The sequence below is a fragment of the Scomber scombrus genome, chromosome 12 (genome assembly GCF_963691925.1).
Source record: "Scomber scombrus chromosome 12, fScoSco1.1, whole genome shotgun sequence".
NCBI lineage: Eukaryota > Metazoa > Chordata > Actinopteri > Scombriformes > Scombridae > Scomber > Scomber scombrus.
This window is the reverse complement of record NC_084981.1, coordinates 23,489,718-23,510,814: the sequence shown is the minus strand read 5'-3', so window position 1 is coordinate 23,510,814 and position 21,097 is coordinate 23,489,718. Positions and strand designations below refer to the sequence as shown.

Sequence of the window (21,097 nt, the reverse complement as noted above, 5' to 3'; positions counted from 1 at the left end):
GGCTACTGTTTCTTTGTCCATTTGTTAAGTGCAACATCCCTTGATTGGATTTTGATTATGTATCTCATTTTCAAAATGATGTGGCAACAATTTACAGTTTGAAAAGCTGCATCACTACTTATGGAAGATTTAAATGCCTAAATAAAACTGCACATTGCTTATCTATATGTTCTTCGTATTACTGTGCTCTTAACGTTTTAATTGAATTATAACATAATAAATGCTTACATAAAAATAAATACATTTCAATTTGATTTGTTTTTCTTTTGACATTTTTATTCTTCCATAACTAAGGGCATTACCCCTTCACTGTTGCCTTTCAACAATTATGAAACTGATTTGACAAAACTGAGAAACTCTCAAAGAAACTTGCTTTATGGTCCCATGAGAAGCTACTTCCCTAACTACCAGCACCTGTAGGTGTCCACAGAGCTTTAAAAAGTACTCACTGTTGCACTGTGCTGCTTCATGACAGCGTCTGGAGGACCCTCAGCCAGCAGGCAGCCGTTCCGCATGAGACCGACCTAAAGAAAGGACAGGAGTGTTAGCCGAATGTGGAGAGATTTATTTGATAAAGTTTTATTTATAAGTGATACTCCTCTATTATCAGCAGCTTTGGTATTTCTGTTCTACATTTTACAGAGATTATTTGTCAATCCAACAGTGTGAGCAGAACATTTACATTTTTTTCCTTTTTTAAATTCTTGCAACTTGTTTATTTATGAATAGAACACCCTCCATCATCTTCCATATATTAAAAATGAACATACACATAAACTTCCTGTTCAAATTATATGTTACGCCCACAAAACACACAAGGTTCTCAGGCTCCCGAACTTCCTGAGTAGTCCAGCAACACTAACATTATTTTCAGTTGTATTTCATCACATCAGGACCAGTTTTCAAAATCTTCTCTTGTGACTAAAGTAAGTTTTTGTCTGTGTGTGTGTGTGTGTGTGTGTGTGTGTGTGTGTGTGTGTGTGTGTGTGTGTGTGTGTGTGTGTGTGTGTGTGTGTGTGTGTGGTAAACCCATCCCATCAATCTTTTTTAGTGGGTCAAACTGGCTATAAACAAAATTTGCAGTTATGTGATCAAAGTCTCCCGAATCAACAACAGAGCACTAGCAAAGCTCATTTCTTGGTAGTGGAGTGACGCATTTCTACTTCAGATGACATAGTTCTGTCAAGGTGTATCAGTCACAAAGACCAAAATGAATAAGCAGATCTACCTCATTCTCCCTCAATCACTGCCCACTTATCATTTAACCCAGCATGGAGAGACATGAGCGAGCTGAGCGGTCAGAAGGGTTCCAGTGGAGAATTTCAGTCTCCCAGTTTACATGTAGCTGCATCATGGACAGGCTGAAATGCACTTGGACCTCATTTTGTGCAGCTTGAGAAAAAGCTTGAGTTATGTGGTAGCACAGGCAAGAGTTTCAGTCTGAATATGATGACACACACTCACACTCACACTCACACACACACACACACACACACACACACACACACACACACACACACACACACACACACACACACACACACTTGCACTAACAAGCTGATGAACTGTGGTTCTGTGACCTGGCAATACAGATACTGATGTTTTCCACCTATTCTCACTGTCACTGCCAATATTTTGTGCCAACAACTCCCATACACTGTCAATCACTTTAGTATCTCTGCCACACTTTAAGCCTTGATGGGATTGTGCATTTGGTTGTGTGTGCATGTGTGTATCTGTCTGCAGCTCATCTCGCATGCTACTGGACCCATCAGCATATTATTTTTTGTGCACAGTTATGACGACCTCTGCAGTGGTTCGCAATTTTTGAAAAACCTATTTTATAACACTATCTTTTATGAGCCTATTACACTTTGGCCTTTTCAGCAGTCCTCGCCATTTTACAATATGTGCTACAACATAATAGAAAGCTTTTCTGGCCATCAGCTAGACTAAAAACAAGGTTTACCTAGTGAGTCGCAGGCCACATTTTAGCCTTTGTCATGGCTAAAAAATTGACATCCATAGAAAGGTTTGGTCTCATCTTGAACTGGATCATCTGCTAATTATTCCCATAACTGACATGTTATGATCTTCTAAAGTTGGCATGATATGACATGAATAAATCTCTTATCTTCACCGTCATCTTGATTATATAGACCTGGTGGAGATCTGCACTCCACTGGGAAGTGTTAACAATGTTTTTTAGTGTAAAGTTAGTATTGTTAGTAAAGTTTGAACATGTGATCGACAGTGTGCAGGATTTGCATTTATGATCTGACACACCTCCCGTAAGACTTTCTGGAGTGTAAGAATGCTTATGTGTGTTACGTGCCAATATAGCTTAAAGTCACACTTATAGCACAGTGAAAAGCCTCTTAAACCACATTTAAACCATCATGAGACAATTAATTCTCCACTGAAAAAGGAAAAAAGACTGAAGAAAGCGATGCACGAAACTCTGAAATATTCAAATTTCTATTCAAATCTAAGAAACCATTTTAAAAACACCATATCCAATTTATAATGAGGCCAGTTTAATATACATACACATAAACGGACAAGCCACATACATACAGTAGATACATGTACGTAAAGCAAGTTAGGGAAGGAGTTTAGAGGTAGTGGTTTGTTTGGCCTCAAAATAACTCGCACTACTTCAGCACAAACAAACAGCTACAGTATGTTCCCTTTACTAAAAAAAAGGCTGACTCAGTGTCATGGGGGTGACAGATTGCTGTACAAAAAAGAGAAGTGACATTTTAGCTTGTGACAGTCTCAAATATTTATTATGACTGTTTTACCTTTGTATGTTTCCTTACATCCTTACACATTATGGGATCATTGTAGAAGAATATAACATTAGAAAAGAGTCATTAGGTCAGGGAGCTGACTCAGTAAGTTTGCTAAACATTAGTCACTATAAGCCAGTGGTCACATCAAACTAAGTAAGGTTAAGCATGCAACACCAATTACTGCATAAAAGTTCAAAGTTACACAAATTGTCCCAGCTGTTTCCTACTTATGTGAGCGGTCTCAATCTTCTCATCTAGAGAATTTCGCCAAATATTGAACAATATGTTTAAACAAAAAGGAAACTTCTGGTCGACTAATCTGCAGTACAAACTTACAACTGTAAAGTATTCAGCTTTAAGGAGTTCATACAGAAAGGAGATTACTGCGGAAACAATGACTGAACTCATAGAATAACTGGATTTATGCTGAGCCAAGCATTAGTTTGACTGGCAGCGACGGCGACATGGGTGATTATTAAATGTACTGTGAATATGTGGAGCTGTGGGTTTACTGTATGAAGGGTATGCTGTTGTAGTGACTCGTTGTACTGTATTAAAGGCCCTGTTGTTCTGGAGTATGATCATTTATTATAAATCTATAAGCTTTCAGTGACTGTATGTGCACAAATAAAACCCAACAAAGATCATAAAGCCTTTCTGATGACTCAGTTTTTAAATTAGTTTCTGAATTACTTTAAAGTTTCTCTCTGACTTTTTCTTCACACTGTCTGTACTTGTCGATGGCAGGGTGCGGTTCACAGTATGTAAAATGATCTGAACTGATTTGATTCACTTCCTGCAAGTGCAAATGTCCAAACCGGTCATTTAATGCATCACACCATGATCGGATGATAAGAATCACGTAATCTTAGCCAACAAAAGCCATTCATGTGAAGGTAATTAGTTTTACAATATGAATTATTACACATTATCTATTTGTTTAAATTACGGCAAACTATAATTACCAGTGTCTCCAAATCACATCCATTTACAGACTGTATTTAGAAGATAAGGCTGGCTGTATCATACATTATTCTTACTGTAAACAAACCCAACAATGTGTTAGTCGGCCTGTCATTCCTCCAAGACTTCTCCCTTGTCCGTGGCATTCAGCTCAGTTTGTTTCAACTGAAGATATTTTTAAAAAAAGGTCCCAAATATGTATTTCAATTAAAAAAAGGCAACACAATTTCTTAAAACAGCTGGGCACTGCAGTTTTCAGCAAATTTGACTTAATCAGGAGTATTTTGTGCATTTTTAGGGACTATTCTCAGCGGCGGATTGATACACATTTGGTGATTAGTCTAGTGAGTGTTTAGGGAAGCAGGACTATGTGTTTGTATGTATGTTTGTATGTGTGTGTGAGTGTGTGTGTGTGTGTGTGTGTGTGTGTGTGTGTGTGTGTGTGTGTGGGACTGACTCAAAAATGAACTACTGTATTGTACAATGTTCATCGTAGTGCAAGAACATGTCATGTAGTGCAACTGTGCAGCTCACTGATGTGTTATTAATAGTTTTTGAATGATAACGGATCATTAGCCTTTGACACGTTTTTTTTTTTATGGGTTTGTTTGTGATCACGAGGCTTTTCCTTTGAACTGAATCATGAACCTTAACATGAACAGTTAATTGAGTATAAAACTAGTAACCAATTAATTGAACTAATGACCAGAAATGTGAGCAAAGGTCCTTTTAATCCAGTGAAACGGAAAGTAAACACACAAGAGAGCTTCTATACCACCTCCATGGGATGTTTTTCGTCCCTCAAATTGAACTTGTGTCCCTCCTGTCAAAACTAATAAACAATAAACTTCTTACATGTTGAGACAGAACTGGCTTTCTCAAAGGACTCATTGTTTCTCTATGAGGGGGCAAAACATAAAGACCAGTGTGGACATGATGCTTTGTTCTATTGATCTTGTGGCTGTATTGAATATTTGTGAGTGTGCATGTGCTTACTTATGCATAATTAAGTTATGTGTTTATGAACATGCATGTGGGCTCTGTGTGTGTTATCTCACCACGTTGGCTTGCCTGGCCTCCTCTATATAGTGTGTGGTGATGATAACGGAGACTTTCCCTGTCTTCACAATCTCCACAAGATGCTGCCAAATCCTAGAAAGAGGACAGAAGAAACCAAATATATTGCATAACACTCAACACGCTCACTAATAGTTTTCCTAAAGTCTGAAACAGCGTACGGCTTCGCCAGCAGCAGTTTTACTGCCAACCGTCTGATCTGATCAGGCTTTGTGATGCTATTACACAATGAGACAAGGTGCATAACACTGACAGAGTCCAGCGTGCTTTCCTGAAAGTGTTTCTGACTTGTTTCCTTTCTGCTAAGAATCACAATGGTCCTGCAACTAACAATTATTTTCATTGACTAGCTAACAATATCTGGAAGAAAAATTACAACTAATTGAATTCCGCAGAAGTAATCTATATTCCTATAGTTTGTACAGCCAGTTAATATACTAATATAAGGTCAATATGGTGATAGAAAATATTTATTGAATTATCATGATTCAGCTTAACGTTTGTATTTTCTTGGTGTTAAAGAATACTGTACAGTTTGTGAGGCATTTTTTTTAAAAAGGGTGTTTTTTTGCCTTTATTTGACAGTTGCTGGCAAGGAGGGGCTGACAGGAAACGGGGAGAGAGGAAGGGATACAACATGCAACAATAGTCCCTTGCCCGACTTGAACCTGGGATGTCGCAATTATGTGGTATGCATAGTAACCACCCGCCTACCGAGGCACTCACTCAGTGATGCAATTTTCAGACCTCGTTCAACCACTCTTGCCAAATAAATTGGAAATCAAATGTGTGCCTGCTTCAATACCATAACTGTATTATGAGTCATATGTCATCCTTTTTTTTCTCTTTCGCTCTGCCTTTCACAGCTTTCTGTCACTCTTTACATTGTAGGTCAAAATGCAAGTCAAAAATGCATTGACAAAGAAAAATAGGAAGAATTCATAAGGCATCCTCAATCAATACCTGTAGGGTATTGACTTAAAAAATATTTTTATGTTTGTTACCAGGATAACCCAATAAAAAACAAGCATATATTCATATAAAATGTAAATCCAATGTTAAATGTATGACCAATGTGGGGTCTGACCTCCAGTAGCACTATGGAAAAGACTATGTGCATAAAAACGAGGACGTACATGCACCCCAGATAGCAAAATCACTGTGGCCCAGATCTGACTCTACAGTTTCAGCACTTTCATTTGGCCCACATATCGCATGGAATGATGCCACTTTGGCGACCTGCTCCTGTTTCCCAGATCTGGGCCACAAACAAGCCATAGCAATGCTGTTTGTCAACCAAGCAGAACTGACCCACATCCTGATTACACAAACCTGAGAGCACTGCATCTTTACCAAAAAAGGATATTTGATTTGGGATATTTGGGCCATAGTTGCTATTTTACATTTAGGCCATTTCAGACTCGCATCTATTTTGCCCGGGCAAGAAGAAGGCCAGCAGTGCCGTATATTTGGACAGTCCTACCAATGGTTTCAAGCCATTTAAATGATCTAAAGGTGGTTGTAATGCACTAAGAAATGTAGAAGAATGCCAGCAAAGACATGGACGTTACCAATGCAGGATTTATATACTTAAAACAATCAGCTTTGAAAATGTTTCTTGAGGAAGGAAATGTATTAACACTTGTTAGAGGAGAACCACAATACATTGTGGTGAGTAACACTTAATGTGAAAATACTGCACGGTGCACATTAAAGGGATGTGTGAAATGACAAAAGTTTATGCGTAAACAACAAGGGTGTAGTTTTCAGGACTCACACAAGTTGTAAAACAGCAAACTATGGGAAGAGATTTTATAGACAAGCTGTGTGATACCAGACGAAACCATTATGGGTGTGTGTGTGTGTGTTTGTGTATTTACATACTTTGACCTGAGCACAGGGTCCACTCCTACTGTTGGTTCATCCAGAATGAGGAGCTCTGGATTCTGAAGCAGAGCCGCTCCGAGAGACACCCTGCGCTTCTGACCCCCACTGTAACACACACACACACACACACACACACACACACACACACACACACACACACACACACACACACACACACACACACACACACACACACACACACACACACACACACACACAGAAACAAAGAAAGCAAGTGAGAAAACAAAATGAGTCAAAGGCAAGTCAAAGGTGAATCTCCTACATTTCTAACTGTTTTGTAACTAATAATCCACCTCGCCTCTCACACGCATGCCTCTCGCTCCTGAGGGAGCCGAAAGTAGACAAAACCTGCAGGACAAACCTGCCTGACAACACACAGAAGTAAACAACAAGACCCGAGTGAGAGACTTTTGGGAGGAGGGGGGCGTTTTGACAATTTGACCTAATTTTATTGCTATTATTTAAAAGAAACACATTTCTTTTATATGTATCACACATTATAAGATTGATTCTAAGTTGTGATAATGGCAAAAGAAACAAGGTAATACGATACGAAATATGTGTTGCATGGTATGTTTGTACATACCAGGAATATTTTTCATATTATGCATAGTGAACAACCTGTGAGTGAGGAGAAGATGAGAAGCCTGTTGCAGGATCACTGAAATAAAATGACTTTTATACATCAAATCCACTGTAAAACTGCCAGTAAGAGTTTTATCCAGGCATTGTAGCTCAGTAACATGACAGGCTGTTACTCCACACAAGACATCAATATTACATGAACTGCTAATGAAGCTGGTTTGAGGGGCCTCTTTGAGAACAGAAGGGTCTTTGTGACGAAGCGGGGATGTGAATCAAAAGCCACAACAAGAGATGTTGATAGATGTTGATAACTCTTCCTCTAGTAACTGCAGAATATACAAGGGGTCATTAAGTAATTTACCGCTTTTATTGATGTTTGTCAGTTCCGGAGACCAAAATGTCAGTCTCCTCTTGATTCTTGCAGTAGGCTGTACTCAGCGTTATAGAACAAAGTCTGATTTTTAAAAATAACATCCAACAAAAACATTTGGTGAAATTCCAACTCTCTATTTTTAATCCATACTGCTCCACTGTTTCCTTTTATAGCTTGGGAAAAAGGCTCTTTGGTCTTACTGATTTCCTTTGTGGAGATAATGAAAAAAGAGAGCAGATGACAGTAGAAGTTCAGCTGCATGGATATTTTTTCTTAAATAAAAAGTACATAGGAGCCGCCAGAAATCTCAGCAGCAGGAAGTTGGCAGAGAACTGATGAACAAAGCTCCGGAGGTAAGATCATCTGTGGGATGGGAGAGTAAATATGTTACTAATTAAAAGCTGAGCTGCCATTCAGGCTAGCCCACGCTCACAGGAAAAATGACTAAAGGTCTAAAATTCAGCCAGCAAAAACAACATATAGTTACTTTTATGCCATCCAGAGTAAAGTAATTATGACTCAGGAAGTGGTGAGTTCAGATGACGTCAATATGAGGTGACTTTGGTTTGGGGGGGGAGGCACTGTTTGCATCCCACTTCCAACTGCAAAGTGTCCTCATTTGCAAGTTGGGTTTTGTTTTTTTTAACCACAACTTTACTGCTTTGTTTACCTCCATGATGACAAAGGTTGAGAAGCTTTAAGGTGGTACTAACTACGTCTCAAGTGGTCATTTTAATCCAAACCCTGATCTTTCCCAAACCCCAACCAAAACGAAACGAAAGCTGCATATTACTCTACTATGGGTCATTCTGTGGTGCAGGTATAATCGACCTATGTGGTTGTTTTTATGATGGTGATGTAAGCAGGGGTGTAGAAGTTACCTCATGTGCACCAGCAATATACTGGCAACTTTACATGAGATTTCCTCAAATTTAAAAGCGTGTATCATGCACTTTTCGAGGTATATATATATTCTGAGGCTCCACTGAAATATCTATGCATGATTCACAGTTAAAACAACTTCTTATTTATCTTATATTGGCCCTTTATACAGCCCCTCTGTCTGAATCAGGCTGTACGAGCTTCAGTCTCTTTATACATGCTGGAGCCGGATTTCAATATGCAAAGACAATGCAAAACACCACTAGATCAACCGTAGCAAACAAAGACTATAGAACGAACAGCCGTTTGTGGGCACGTGTGAACAATTTGATATCATCATGAGGAGGAAGTAAAGATAATATTTCAAAGAGCAGTCTGAAGCTCTGGATTTTAACCTGCAGGGAGCATTTTTACATATGTTCACTTCACGTTTTGGAACTTTGACAATGTATAAAATAGACATCTGATATTATAAGAGTAAAAAAAATAACAGAAAATCATAAAAAGCATGTTATGTCCGCTTTGAGGACTCAGTGGACATTTACCTTGATGGCTCAATCTGATAATGCATTAAATGAGAAGCTCTCTCTTTACTTTGCTAGTCATATTATTTTATAGGCACTGGATTTATAACCCGTGGAGGAGTGATTATGTCTGGGTTTTTCCACAGTAATTTAGGGAAGAGAAGTGTCAAAGTCCACAAGCATCAGACTGTTGTAACCTCCTGTCATGAACTGGCTGTTTTTAAGGATGTACTGTATTTGGCTTCAGTTCACTAGACTCTGGCACTGTCTGCGATCATTTTATCTTCTTATAACCAAGGTTAGATGATATAAGGTGATATCTAGAAATCTAAAACTGTTGATGCCAAGTTGGCTGTTGATCAAATATTTGTAGAAAATTATGAACCTGCAGGCTAGTGGTTCCTCAAACAGCTTGTGGTGTAAATTTAGTGGTACGATGCACAATAAAACAGACCCGCATTCAGTTCTGCATACAGTTACGTTCTCTAAAAACCTTTCTGGAGGGGCTCAATTTGAAATCACTACATTTTCTCTCCTCATCCTGTGTGTAAAGTCACCTATATGTGGTCGTACCTGAGATTTCGGACCAGGCTGTGCTTCTGAGGTAGAGCCAGGAAGTCAACGAGGAAGTTCATTCGTGCCTGCGTGTCCTTCGATGTCAGGCCGTGGATTCGTCCGAAGAAGGTCAGCGTATCACTGATGGTGAACTCATTGTACAGCGCCAGCTCCTGCGCAACACAAATGCAACCATGTCAGGATTTTAGCTACAGCAGCTTTTTTATCCCTCACAAGGATCACCATCATGTACCTCACCTTACTCCACAATATACTAGTAACTGATGAGAGAAGCATCAAACTACAAACCTTAACCCAACCTCTCTTCACTTCTCTTCTTCATAAGGAGTTGATGTCTCATGTACGGTTCGTGTGATTTCAAATTTTTGCATAGTTGTTCCAATAAAATAGCTGAATTTTGGAACAGAGCAAAACAAATACTACAATACATTTGACGATACTTAATTTTGAGGAAAGGTTTCTCTATAATAACCTTTTTTTCATTAAAGAGAAAAAAACAGACTTCTCACACACAAACAGCTGTACAAAAACTTTGCTGAAAATGAGTAAAAATCTTCACATCTTTGCTTCCAATTCTTGACTTTCTTGACTCTTTTTAATACTCAGTGCTACAGACACATTTCTCCAGTCTAGTCTCATGACGCCTTTCCAATTGTTCCTTTGTTGATAAAGTAATTCATGAAATTTATAATAGTGTCTAATAACCACTGAATTCATAATGTAATCCATCACACAATACAACAGATCTGCATGTGAGCTGCTGCCTTCTGAGCACGTATGCATAAACCTTTGACTTTTCTTAATACCTTCAACACTGAAAGGATTACAGTCCAGATTTCCTGAGAAAATATTTAACTGTGAGGGATTAAGGGGTCAAAAAATGATCCATATGCACATTTCACTCTATCAATAAGTTATGCTACCCTCTCTGTTCAAGTCAAAGTACAGGACACACGCCAAGTCCAACACAGCAGCATAACAGTTGCACTATGGGAACATGTGCAGTGTCACATTTCGTCTTCTCTGGGTCACAGATCGCTTCCTACAGTGACGAATGCGATGCTCAGGGTTTCACACAGGGGACGCATGCCGTGTGTGTTATCGGTCTCATCAGGTATCCACTCTGACAGTAATGAGACACACTCAGCTACAGGTCACTGACTTAAACAGAAGCTAAATTAAAGACGCCCCAGAGCAAAGCCACTAATCCAACAGTTTTGGCTGTAATGAGCAGCTCTTTGATGGTAATGTGAAGAGGGAATTTTCTTTAGAGAGCATGCACACTCAAAAAGCTTTCTTTGGACAAACAAAGGTTAAAATGTGAACTACAAGACAAAGTAATTGGGCTTTATGCAAACAGAGTGCTGCGAAGAATTTCATGGGGAATCTATATGCTTTTAAAAAAGCAATTTGAGGATTATTTACATTCTTTTAAACTCTACTTAGACCTGAACTGAGGGTAACATCAGAGTAGCAACCAAAATATTGAGATAAAGGTTTCTCACTGAACATAAAGCTCAGAAAAATGACAAAAGGAAGTCCATTTATAGACAGAAATTGACTTTGTTGTATGTTAAAAGCCTTGAATACATTTTGTAGGATGATTATTTTCCTAATTGCTTAATCTGCTAATTATTTTATCAGTTAATCTTTTGAAGCATAAAATTCTCGCATTTAAGGAACTAGAAGCTGATTCTTTTTATTTAAATTGACAAAATTATTAATCAACTAATTGCGCCAACTCTAAATTTATGGATAACGATTCACCTATTGTAATGGGTACATTTACACATTAACAACTTACACCTTCCATATTACACCTTAAAATGTGAAAAATAAATCTCATATGTGTTGCTCACCTGCGGCATGTATCCGACCTTCCTCCCTGGGATGTCATGACCAGGAAATGCGGGCGGCTTGCCCAACACAGTGATTTGACCCCGTGAAATTTTCAGAGTTCCCACAATACATTTCAGCAGCGTGGTCTTCCCGCATCCACTTGGGCCCAAAAGACCATAACTGCAACACACAATCAAGAGCAGTTCAGATAAAACATGAAGGATCTTTTGTTATTAAGTGTTTGAACTGAATGGAAACCAGTACACCATGTTCAAGACACTGCAGTGGACATAACACAATATCAATGACATTGTTGGCACAACAAGAGAGAACATACAGTTGATCACAGTTTATGAAAGCATCTAAATATAACCAGATTGTTGTATTAGGTGCAGACAGTGTGACAGAGTTGAATACCAGTGCTTTAAAGAGACATACAGATAAACTGTGTAAATAACTGAAATCAAGAATTATTTTGTATTTGTATTGAACAAAAAGAAAAACACACTCCTTAGTAACTCAGTTTCTCTGTGTGCATTCCAGATGTAACAATAAATCAGCTTTACTATTTTACATATTTACGGCCTGTGAATAATGTGAGAAAAAACACGGACACAGACATATACAACTATTTCTGACTGAAGGTTTTGGATTTTTCCTCAATCTTCATCATCTCATGTGTCACTTAGGGAAAGTAGGTATGTGTGCGAATAGTATGAAGCTCACGTGTACAGAAATGACAAAGAAGGATGACAGACAACTATGAAAAATCTCTCAGGCACTTAGAGCTGGACTACAGAATACCTTTAACATAATTAACACCATTCTGGACGTCTTCAGCTCTCCAAAAAGTAACTCTCGCTGTCTTTGGGTGATGAAATATTCCAGTTTCAGCTTTCAGGAGTCAAACAAAGAGGATTTACTAAAGATAAACCTGACTCTGTCTGTCAGGAAATTGAAATTTTGGCAACTGATCTGTCAGCAGATACATAACAAAGGAAAAGGTGAGTAGACTTGTCAGCCTGGTCCTGGACACCTCACCCCAGAACACCTGTCTCATTTGCATGTTGAGAAAATATCTACTGACTGGGAGGAGAAGGACAAGTACGCTGCTTGTGTCCGGCATTAACATGCGTCCTGGGTGATCCAATCACAAGTGGACAGCTCAGAGTACATCGGTTCACACTTGGCTATAAAAAGCGTCTCTACATGCATCCAGAAGTGACCACTTGTGATCGGATCTCATTTCTGCGCTCTTAATGCAAACAAACACATATATCATTACCGTTTGCAATTTCTGATCAAATCATGTTGTTGTTTTTAACTGGCGGGAGGCAAGACCTTCGGCCCAAATGGTAATCAGATAGCATGATTTGTACGTACTCCATCCACAAGAATCCATTTTGCCTGTTGTTGTGGCTTCCTCTTGTTGTTTCACACTTTAATACGACGCCAGTGGTGCATAAATGAGGCGGCTCTTCAGTGTGACCCAGGACACATTGAAGTAAGCAGTGCTAAAATAATGTGGCCATTTTGACAAATCGATGAAGAGAAAGATACTTTACCAATCATGAAAAACAGTCTGAAATCACAGCCACAATGAAAGATTTGACTCCACTCACATGTGTCCCTGCGGCACAGTCAGGTTGAGGTTGCTGAGGACCTTCAGTTTGCCGTACGACCTGCACACATCTTGGCACCGGATCGCGGAATCCTCCTGTCCAGCAGGCAGGGGAGCCTCCAGATCAGCCTTCATATTCACCTCCTTCAGCTGGAAGAGGGATGATACTTTGTTAAACAGATGTCACACTTGTTCTTCACTATTTACTATAAGTGTCACATACATTATGAGGGCTCATGATGACTCTTGAGCCTCAAAGTGTTGAACTGTCTGGCTATAAATGTTATTTTTTCAAGCTCTTCTTCAGCAGCTTTAAGATCAGACACTGGACTATTTAAAACAATAAAAAGTATTGAATATTGGTTGGAAGAATGGCTGAATGTATTTAAAAGGTTCAACCATACATTCTTCCTCCAAGAAGGAAGGTTTTCTATAAGGAATCAATCCAGTGTCTATCCTTTGATAATATTACTTTGGTAAATGGATTAAAAAGAATATGACATGTAATGAATACTTTATGTGATTGGCATTTTCAAGCATAACATACTTATACAGACCAGCTGTATATAGTAAAGTGTTGTTTTTGAATGATATTACACTCCTGATAAACCACCAAAACTGGGTTAAGTAAATCACAAAATTCTAAATATTAAACTAAATGTTATCTAGAGCTGCAACATTAGTCGATTAATAGATTAACTGAATGACAAGAAATTATTCTGCAATTATTTTGGTAATCGGATAATCGTTTTAGTCATTTCTTAAGGATATTGGTCAAAAAAAGTTACTTGTTGCAGCCTCTTGAATTTGAGGATTTAAAACGTTTTGTGTTGTACATGATAGTGAACTAAATATCTTAAGATTTTGGACTGTTGATCAGATATAACAAGACATCTGAAAATGTCACCAGGAGCTCTAAGAAATTATAACGTGCATTTCTCCCTATTTTCTGACATTTTATACAAACAAAAAGATTAATTCATACATCAAGAAAATGATTATCAGGTTAATTGATAATGACAATAACGGTTAGACGCAGCCCAAATGTTATCATCAATTGAAGATTGTAACATGAAGCACAATCAGGCCCTTGTTATTTCTGCTGCACTGAAACATATCAAACAGTCTAAAGTTAGCAACACAAACAGCAGACTAACATACATCAAATTTACTGTTCAGCATTTAAATACAAGGTGTGTTCAAGCAGTATCAGATATAGGGTAAGAACAAAAAAAACCCTTCTGGTGCAAATCTTTCAAGGGAAACAATACATTAAACTACAATTCAGACATTTTCTTCCTTAGCAGAGTAGACGTGTGTAGCTCCATCACTAGGAGTAGTGCTTTAACGAGGCTTTAGGGCAAGCAGCTGAAAAAGAATGCAAACCATTCTTCTGTGTAAGCCAGTCATCAAACCACTGAGGGAGGTGACCAGATTAGTCTGTTTTTTATTCAACAATGCGAGTGGAGAGAGGAACTAGTTTGCCCTTAAACTCAAAAGTCATAAAATTAATGCCACTTTAGGCTCAAACCACATGTCAGAAAAAGCCCTCTCGTGCGCTGATATTCCCGGTGTTTTCTCTGCATCTCATCAGGCTTCATTCAGTAGACAAAGTATTTGGGTCGTAATACAATTCTTTGCCCAGTAATCTCTAATAACAGCCTTCTTTCACGGGTTTCCCCTGGTTTCTGACTAACTCCCTCCTTTAATCCAGCATCTCTCATTTTCCAGCGCGGAGATTAGGGAGATTGCATTGCGTAATCTGACGCATTCAGTTGGCCTCACCTTTGGCATTGTAGCCTACATCTGTAAAAATATACAGAAATATCACTAAAATAGATCTCAACCTCATTCTGTGTGAATTAGCCTGTGGTTGCTGGAGGTTGTCATCATTTCAGATGACATGCTGATTTTAAACCCAGTTAACATCCATCAGTGACATCTGAGATAACACTTGAAAGGGTTTCCTCATCTACAGGAAAACACACTGATAGGAATCAAGCTGATGAAGAAGAAATCATCATTTTGAGAAAAAAAAACTCACCCCAAAAAGATGAAGATGAAATGTAGAAGTGGAGAGGATGAAGAGTGGCTGATGAGTGTGTTTAGAGGCTGAAGACAACAACTAAAAAGCACGTGAACGTCAGCTGACACAGTCATCCCAGTGCATTAATGCAAAGTGGAAGAACAAGTTCGGAACCTACTGGTGGAGACTTGACAGACACACACGTGCACACACACAAGTGCAAACACACACACACACACACACACACACACACACACACACACACACACACACACACACACACACACACACACACAAACAAACACGCCCTCCTCCACAGCCTGTAACAGGTGGCTTTACTCCACTCCAAGTCTACATTATTGACAGAAAATATAATTTTCATCTTGTAAAATCGATGAGTTTTGTAGCCATTTGTAAAAGAACGCCAAATATTTCCTGCTTACAGCTTCACAAGTCATGAGGTAAACTTGCTTTTCATTGTTTCATGTCATTATAACATTAATATGCTGATATTTCTATGAATGAACCCAGCTGAAAACACCACTTTGGTATCTGGTTTTGACATTTTAAGTCCTTAATGATTAATCCAAAAACAGAGCTGATACAAAGAGTTGCCATAGTTGCAGCCCTCCTATCTAACCGACAGTATTGATGAAAAGGCCTGTAGAGACAACTCGTTGTGCCTCTGCAGACTCCTCTGGGTGCACACTTTCCTCTGATGATGATCACAACACAGCTTTCATTTTCATAAACACTCGTGCTCTGCTCTGGTGATCAGGAAGAATTCATACCTTGCCTGCCAAGTTAAAGCCAACTTGCGTCACCGCCAAGTGGAAGAAAACGGGCTGGACAGGCGCCCACAAATCTCTCCGGATTCAGCAGCAAACGCGACGAGCGAGACGGTTTCCCGAGTCGACACTGCTAAAGAATGGCATGACTGTCGGGGTTATTTATAAGCTGAGCCTCGGTAGCCTACATCCATCGACCAGCTGCTGCACTTTCACTTCTCCCTTCACATCAGTGCGTCAATGAGAGCTGCAGCAGCAAATGTGCATGGCGCTCTCCTTCTCCCTCCCTCCCTCTCTCTCTCCCTGATGGTAAAACGACTAAGCTCAGCCTCCATCCATCCTCTCATCGCCTAAAATGTCATGCTTTATATTATGTAAAAAGCAACAAAAAAAAGCAAAAATCGTTGCGACAGCATCCTGCAGAGTTTCCCTCCATTGCTTTGATGCAGCAGCGCGCCTGCAGGAAAAGGCCCAGTGTCAGGGACCGACTCAATCCTGAACCTTTTTCGCAAAGAAAGCATCCTAAATGAAACTGAAACAGCATTTACCCGCTCCTCCATCTCGGTGCAGTCAGCGGATCCGGGAGTCGCATCATCCCGACTGGCAGCAGCCTCCGCGGCCATGGCAGCAGGGAGGAGAGCAGACCGGGGAGCCGGTTAGGGCGCTGCAAGAAAGAGAGAGAGTGAGGAGAGAGAGAGGGAAGAGAGGAAAGAGAGAGGTGGGGGGATGCGCTGTAGGACTTTCTTATAATGAAGTCACACAATCTGTTCTACCTGCAGACAGCTCAGAGCAACTGATCTATAAATTACTGGATTTTGGTGAACCTCCTAATTGGTTCACCTTTAAATGTATTGTCAATTAGGCTATGGGTCTATGGCTGCAGACCACACGACCTAACCTGTAGCTGCAGGGGTTGATGCTCCACTGCAAAAAATATCTTTGTTGATGACTTTCAGCAGCTTATTATTCTTCAGTTAAAAGATATTTATTTTTGCTGACTGATTGTGTCATTTCATTTAGCCTATGTATAACGATACACATTATTCTGTTTCATTTTGATTATTTTCAGTACAGTTTTGGAGGAACAAAACAAGAAAATGAAACAGGTGTGGAAACAAGAAACAATTATTCACTTTTGTGCACATATTTTCTTTCTTAAGTGATTCAAAATAACACCAAATTACTTGATCTGAAGGATATTTTTTGCAGTGCAGCCAACCTGTCTGCAGGAGTGACTGATAGCCTACAGTCATCTCATTTAGCAAAGATCCTGTTATGCCTTCAGTATTATGTGTCTGCTCAGAGGGGTCTTGTTCGGTTGCATTTCTCCTTCACTTCCTCCGGGCATGATGATGTATCAGACTGGTTCATCTTGAGGGAGGTGATACTTTTCCACCCCATCTTGCACTCAGCAGAGAAGATCTGTGACTTATTGACCTCTTATTTTCAAAATTGTGTCAATTTATATTGTAGTTCCCACAGAAACCACAAGGTGGAAGCACAATACAAGAGACTGATAATAGAGAGGAGCCTGCTGGTGTTTAATCACTAATTATCAATGTGCAGAGGTGGAAACCCATTCATTCAAGCACTGCAATTAACATCCTCTTTAACTAATTTTAATGCTTTAGTTCAGTGAAAAATGGCTCTCAATGATCCAGTGGGTGTGTCTGCTTCAGTGTTAAGAGTCTTGCTTTCCTTCTTTCTGCAGATCCTTCAGGACTAAAAAGTTGCTGCTCTCAAAGCTCACTACAAAGGTTTGAAACAGCTTTCATAGCTAAAATCAATCAATCTGTTAAATTATTACTGATGCTAACCTCTCAGTCTGCTACATTACTGATGCTAACCTCTCAGTCTGCTACTGATGCAAACCTCTCAGTCCGCTACATTACTGATGCTAACCTCTCAGTCTGCTACATTACTGATGCTAACCTCTCAGTCTGCTACATTACTGATGCTAACCTCTCAGTCTGCTACTTATGCTAACCTCTCAGTCTGCTACATTACTGATGCTAACCTCTCAGTCTGTTACTTATGCTAACCTCTCAGTCTGCTACATTACTGATGCTAACCTCTCAGTTTGCTACTGATGCAAACCTCTCAGTCTGCTACATTACTGATGCTAACCTCTCAGTCTGCTACATTACTGATGCAAACCTCTCTGTCTGCTACATTACTGATGCTAACCTCTCTGTCTGCTACATTACTGATGCTAACTCCGCCCATCATGCTACAGACCTCTGCTGGACAAACTACATAGTGACACCATGTCTAAATCACCCTAAGCATCAATTTCTGCAGTAAATGTTAAATGCACCTCGGTCGATAATATCACTAATGTATAGGACAGATGTATAGTAATAATGTATATAGTAAATCCAAGAGCTTAAAGACTTTATGCTTGTGGAAGAATGAAAATGACATGAAAAATGAGGAAAAACCACAATAAATTAAACTGAATTGACCAGTTTAAATGGTCAAGTTACCCAGCACAGTGGAGATTTGCTACCTGATACTTTGTTGTGATGCAGTCTGTGCAGTTTTGTTTTCAGCTCAGTCAGGTTTGGTTATTTTCAGCTGTGATTTTTTTCAGAAACTTCTTTCTCTCTCATGATTGACCTCTAACTAGATGTGATATTACAAATCGTGCTTGTACACGTCTTTAACTCAGATAAAAGGGGAGCATAGAGAAACTTTACCTCTTCAGCTGAAGGAGATCTAAAGTCAAACTCTGCCCTAAATAATTCAGAACACTGAAGCTTAAACATCAAAGTTAAGGAACAAGAAGAAAAACACAATTTTGAGTGGAGGGGGGCTTTAAATAGTCTTTACAGGACCACAACAGTCAGCTAATGGTTTCTGATCCAGCTGAAGCTCTCTTAAGAAAAAAAAAACTCCATAAAAGAATCTTTGAAAATGGAGATTAAATACAGAGAGGAAGGGAGATCCCCCCCCCCTTGGATGTCTGATGGTGTGATTACAGTTTTACAGTTGGAGAAATGTAGCAGAATAAATAGCTCACTGACTTCCGCCTACAAAAACTAGTGTAACCACTAATTGTATTTGCCCAGACCAATAAACAAACGAATTAATCAATCAAATTAGTAGTTCATAACTCTGCCTTTTATAGTGGAAGTGAGGGGGGGAAATTAAATTGCTGTAGAGTGCATGTAAAGATATAATCATGATCAGAGGAAACAGGCGTCACTGCTGTAAGTAAAACATAAGCAGGATGAGATTGGATGCTGTTTGTAATTGGACATGACTTAACAGACTTTTTTATGGAGAGTGGGTGCTTGTCAGTGCTGTTTGTTCTTGTATTTTATTTAATATATTCTTGTGTCACTTGCTGTATGCACTTTAATGTAAAGCACACTGAGTTTAGCTGCACTGAAGTGTGTTGTATAAATAAAACTGTCTTTCCATGATTTTAATGGCACGCTGTGTACTGTGCTGCACATTTGGGTGGCGTATTTTTATGTTTTGTGTCCTCCTTGCCTAAATAACAATTTGCCCATTGTCGAATTGAGCATTACATTGAATATTCAGCCAAAAAAAAAAAGAAAAAAGTTTGAGGCTCTAAAAAGGTTATTAGGTTTTCATTGGCCTGGAAAATAGAGACATGATTTAAAAACCAAACCAGCCAATGGATGTAAAACCTTGTGAATGTCTCTGGCTTGTTTTTTTGCCATTAAGGAAAACATAAAACTCCCACCTGCTGAGGCAGCTGTCCTAAAACTGTCAATGCTCACATATTTAAAACTGTATTTTACAAATTGGAATTTAGAGCATAATAACTACTACAGCTATAATTTAGGCTTTATGTCCCAGTTGGGCAACACATGGACAACATGTCTTGTTTCAAAGCACTTTGGATGAAAGACTGGATTCATGACCAAAACATAATCGAAGTTTTGACGATTTTATAAAGTTCAGCTTCATTAAAACAATGTTTAAGTGCATAAATCACCACACTAATGGTATAATCTGTCAACTTATTAAAAAATTTGACTTTTGGATAGTTTTGTTTTCCACTAAAGGCTCTAAATCATGTAAACATCATACCATGAGAACTAAAAACACATTCAGAACTTCAAGTTTTCACTACAAAAGTGAAACAAAGGCTTAAACAACAGCAAAGATGTGCACACTCAATTTTATGTTACTGTATCCACGTGTTAAATATACGGTCACATTCTACACACACATACACAATATCACACTTGCATGTTAATCTATACAATACATAAACTTTTACACGCCTGTTTTACCTGCCATGTTGTTTTTATCTGTTAATGCGCTGAGTTTGTGGATGGGTGATGCAAATTAGCTTCAGATAGATGCCCAATCTACAGTTTTATTTCATTATTGTTGTTGCATTGCTTATCAGCGTGTAACAATATTTATCTGTATGGTGCCTCTTAAATAGAAGAATAAAATAAATATAACTATTTGGCGAGATAAAAGAAATAGGCCTAATGACTTTAAGATACCTGGCTCAGACAGTTTTAAGAGCTAAATGGGTGATATAAATAATCACTTTATGTGCATCCACATCCTGAGCTGGGAATGACTTGGAAATGTTGTGCTTTAACTTGTAATGTCTTTAAAAGCCCACAGAGGGGCAGACTGGATCAGATTCAATTAAAGCTGGACCCAGCTTGGTTAAAGAGAGGTATGGAGGGGGGTTGTGTGCAGAGGAATGGACAGATAGAGGGGAAAAGGACAGAAGGGGAGGGGGGTTCATGTGCAAAGGTCAATGAAAGGGGAACAATGTGAGTGTCCAGTTCATGCACTGAAAAGCAATTAAGGCCCAGGATCACAACTGGGCAGAAACGGGTCTATTCAGGGCTATTTTTAACTAGATGTCGCCTCAGAGGCGTGCAGTATTGTTTAATCATTCAAAAATATTGAGTGTGCATGCTTTAGCCAATTAGGCCAAATCACCACACGGTATCACACTCAAAGGAAATAAAGCACTTATTGAGTCAAAGTTATCTGCTGGGCTTGTTCTGCAGAATCTGGAAATAAAACCGAAAAAGAGTCCAAAGAACACGTTGCCTAATTGGGTGAAGGGTTGAGGAAAATCTGTCTGATTAGCCTTCTCCAACAGACGGGGATTAAGCTTTTAGTCTGTAAT

At 39.1% G+C, this 21,097-nt stretch overlaps 1 protein-coding gene across 1 annotated transcript in view; it reads right to left on the bottom strand.

Moving 5' to 3' along the window:
* abch1 (ATP-binding cassette, sub-family H, member 1) overlaps positions 1-15,967 on the bottom strand; it is a 34,987-nt gene extending 19,020 nt beyond the window's left edge. The window contains exons 1-7 of the mRNA XM_062429886.1: positions 15,961-15,967; positions 13,145-13,293; positions 11,543-11,702; positions 9,681-9,835; positions 6,720-6,827; positions 4,817-4,910; positions 450-524 (exon numbers count right to left, since the gene is read on the bottom strand). Of these exons, the coding sequence (XP_062285870.1) occupies positions 450-524; positions 4,817-4,910; positions 6,720-6,827; positions 9,681-9,835; positions 11,543-11,702; positions 13,145-13,278 (726 nt within the window). The 5' untranslated portion in view covers positions 13,279-13,293; positions 15,961-15,967. The remainder of the gene's footprint in view (positions 1-449; positions 525-4,816; positions 4,911-6,719; positions 6,828-9,680; positions 9,836-11,542; positions 11,703-13,144; positions 13,294-15,960) is intronic.
* Positions 15,968-21,097: the final 5,130 nt, after the last annotated feature.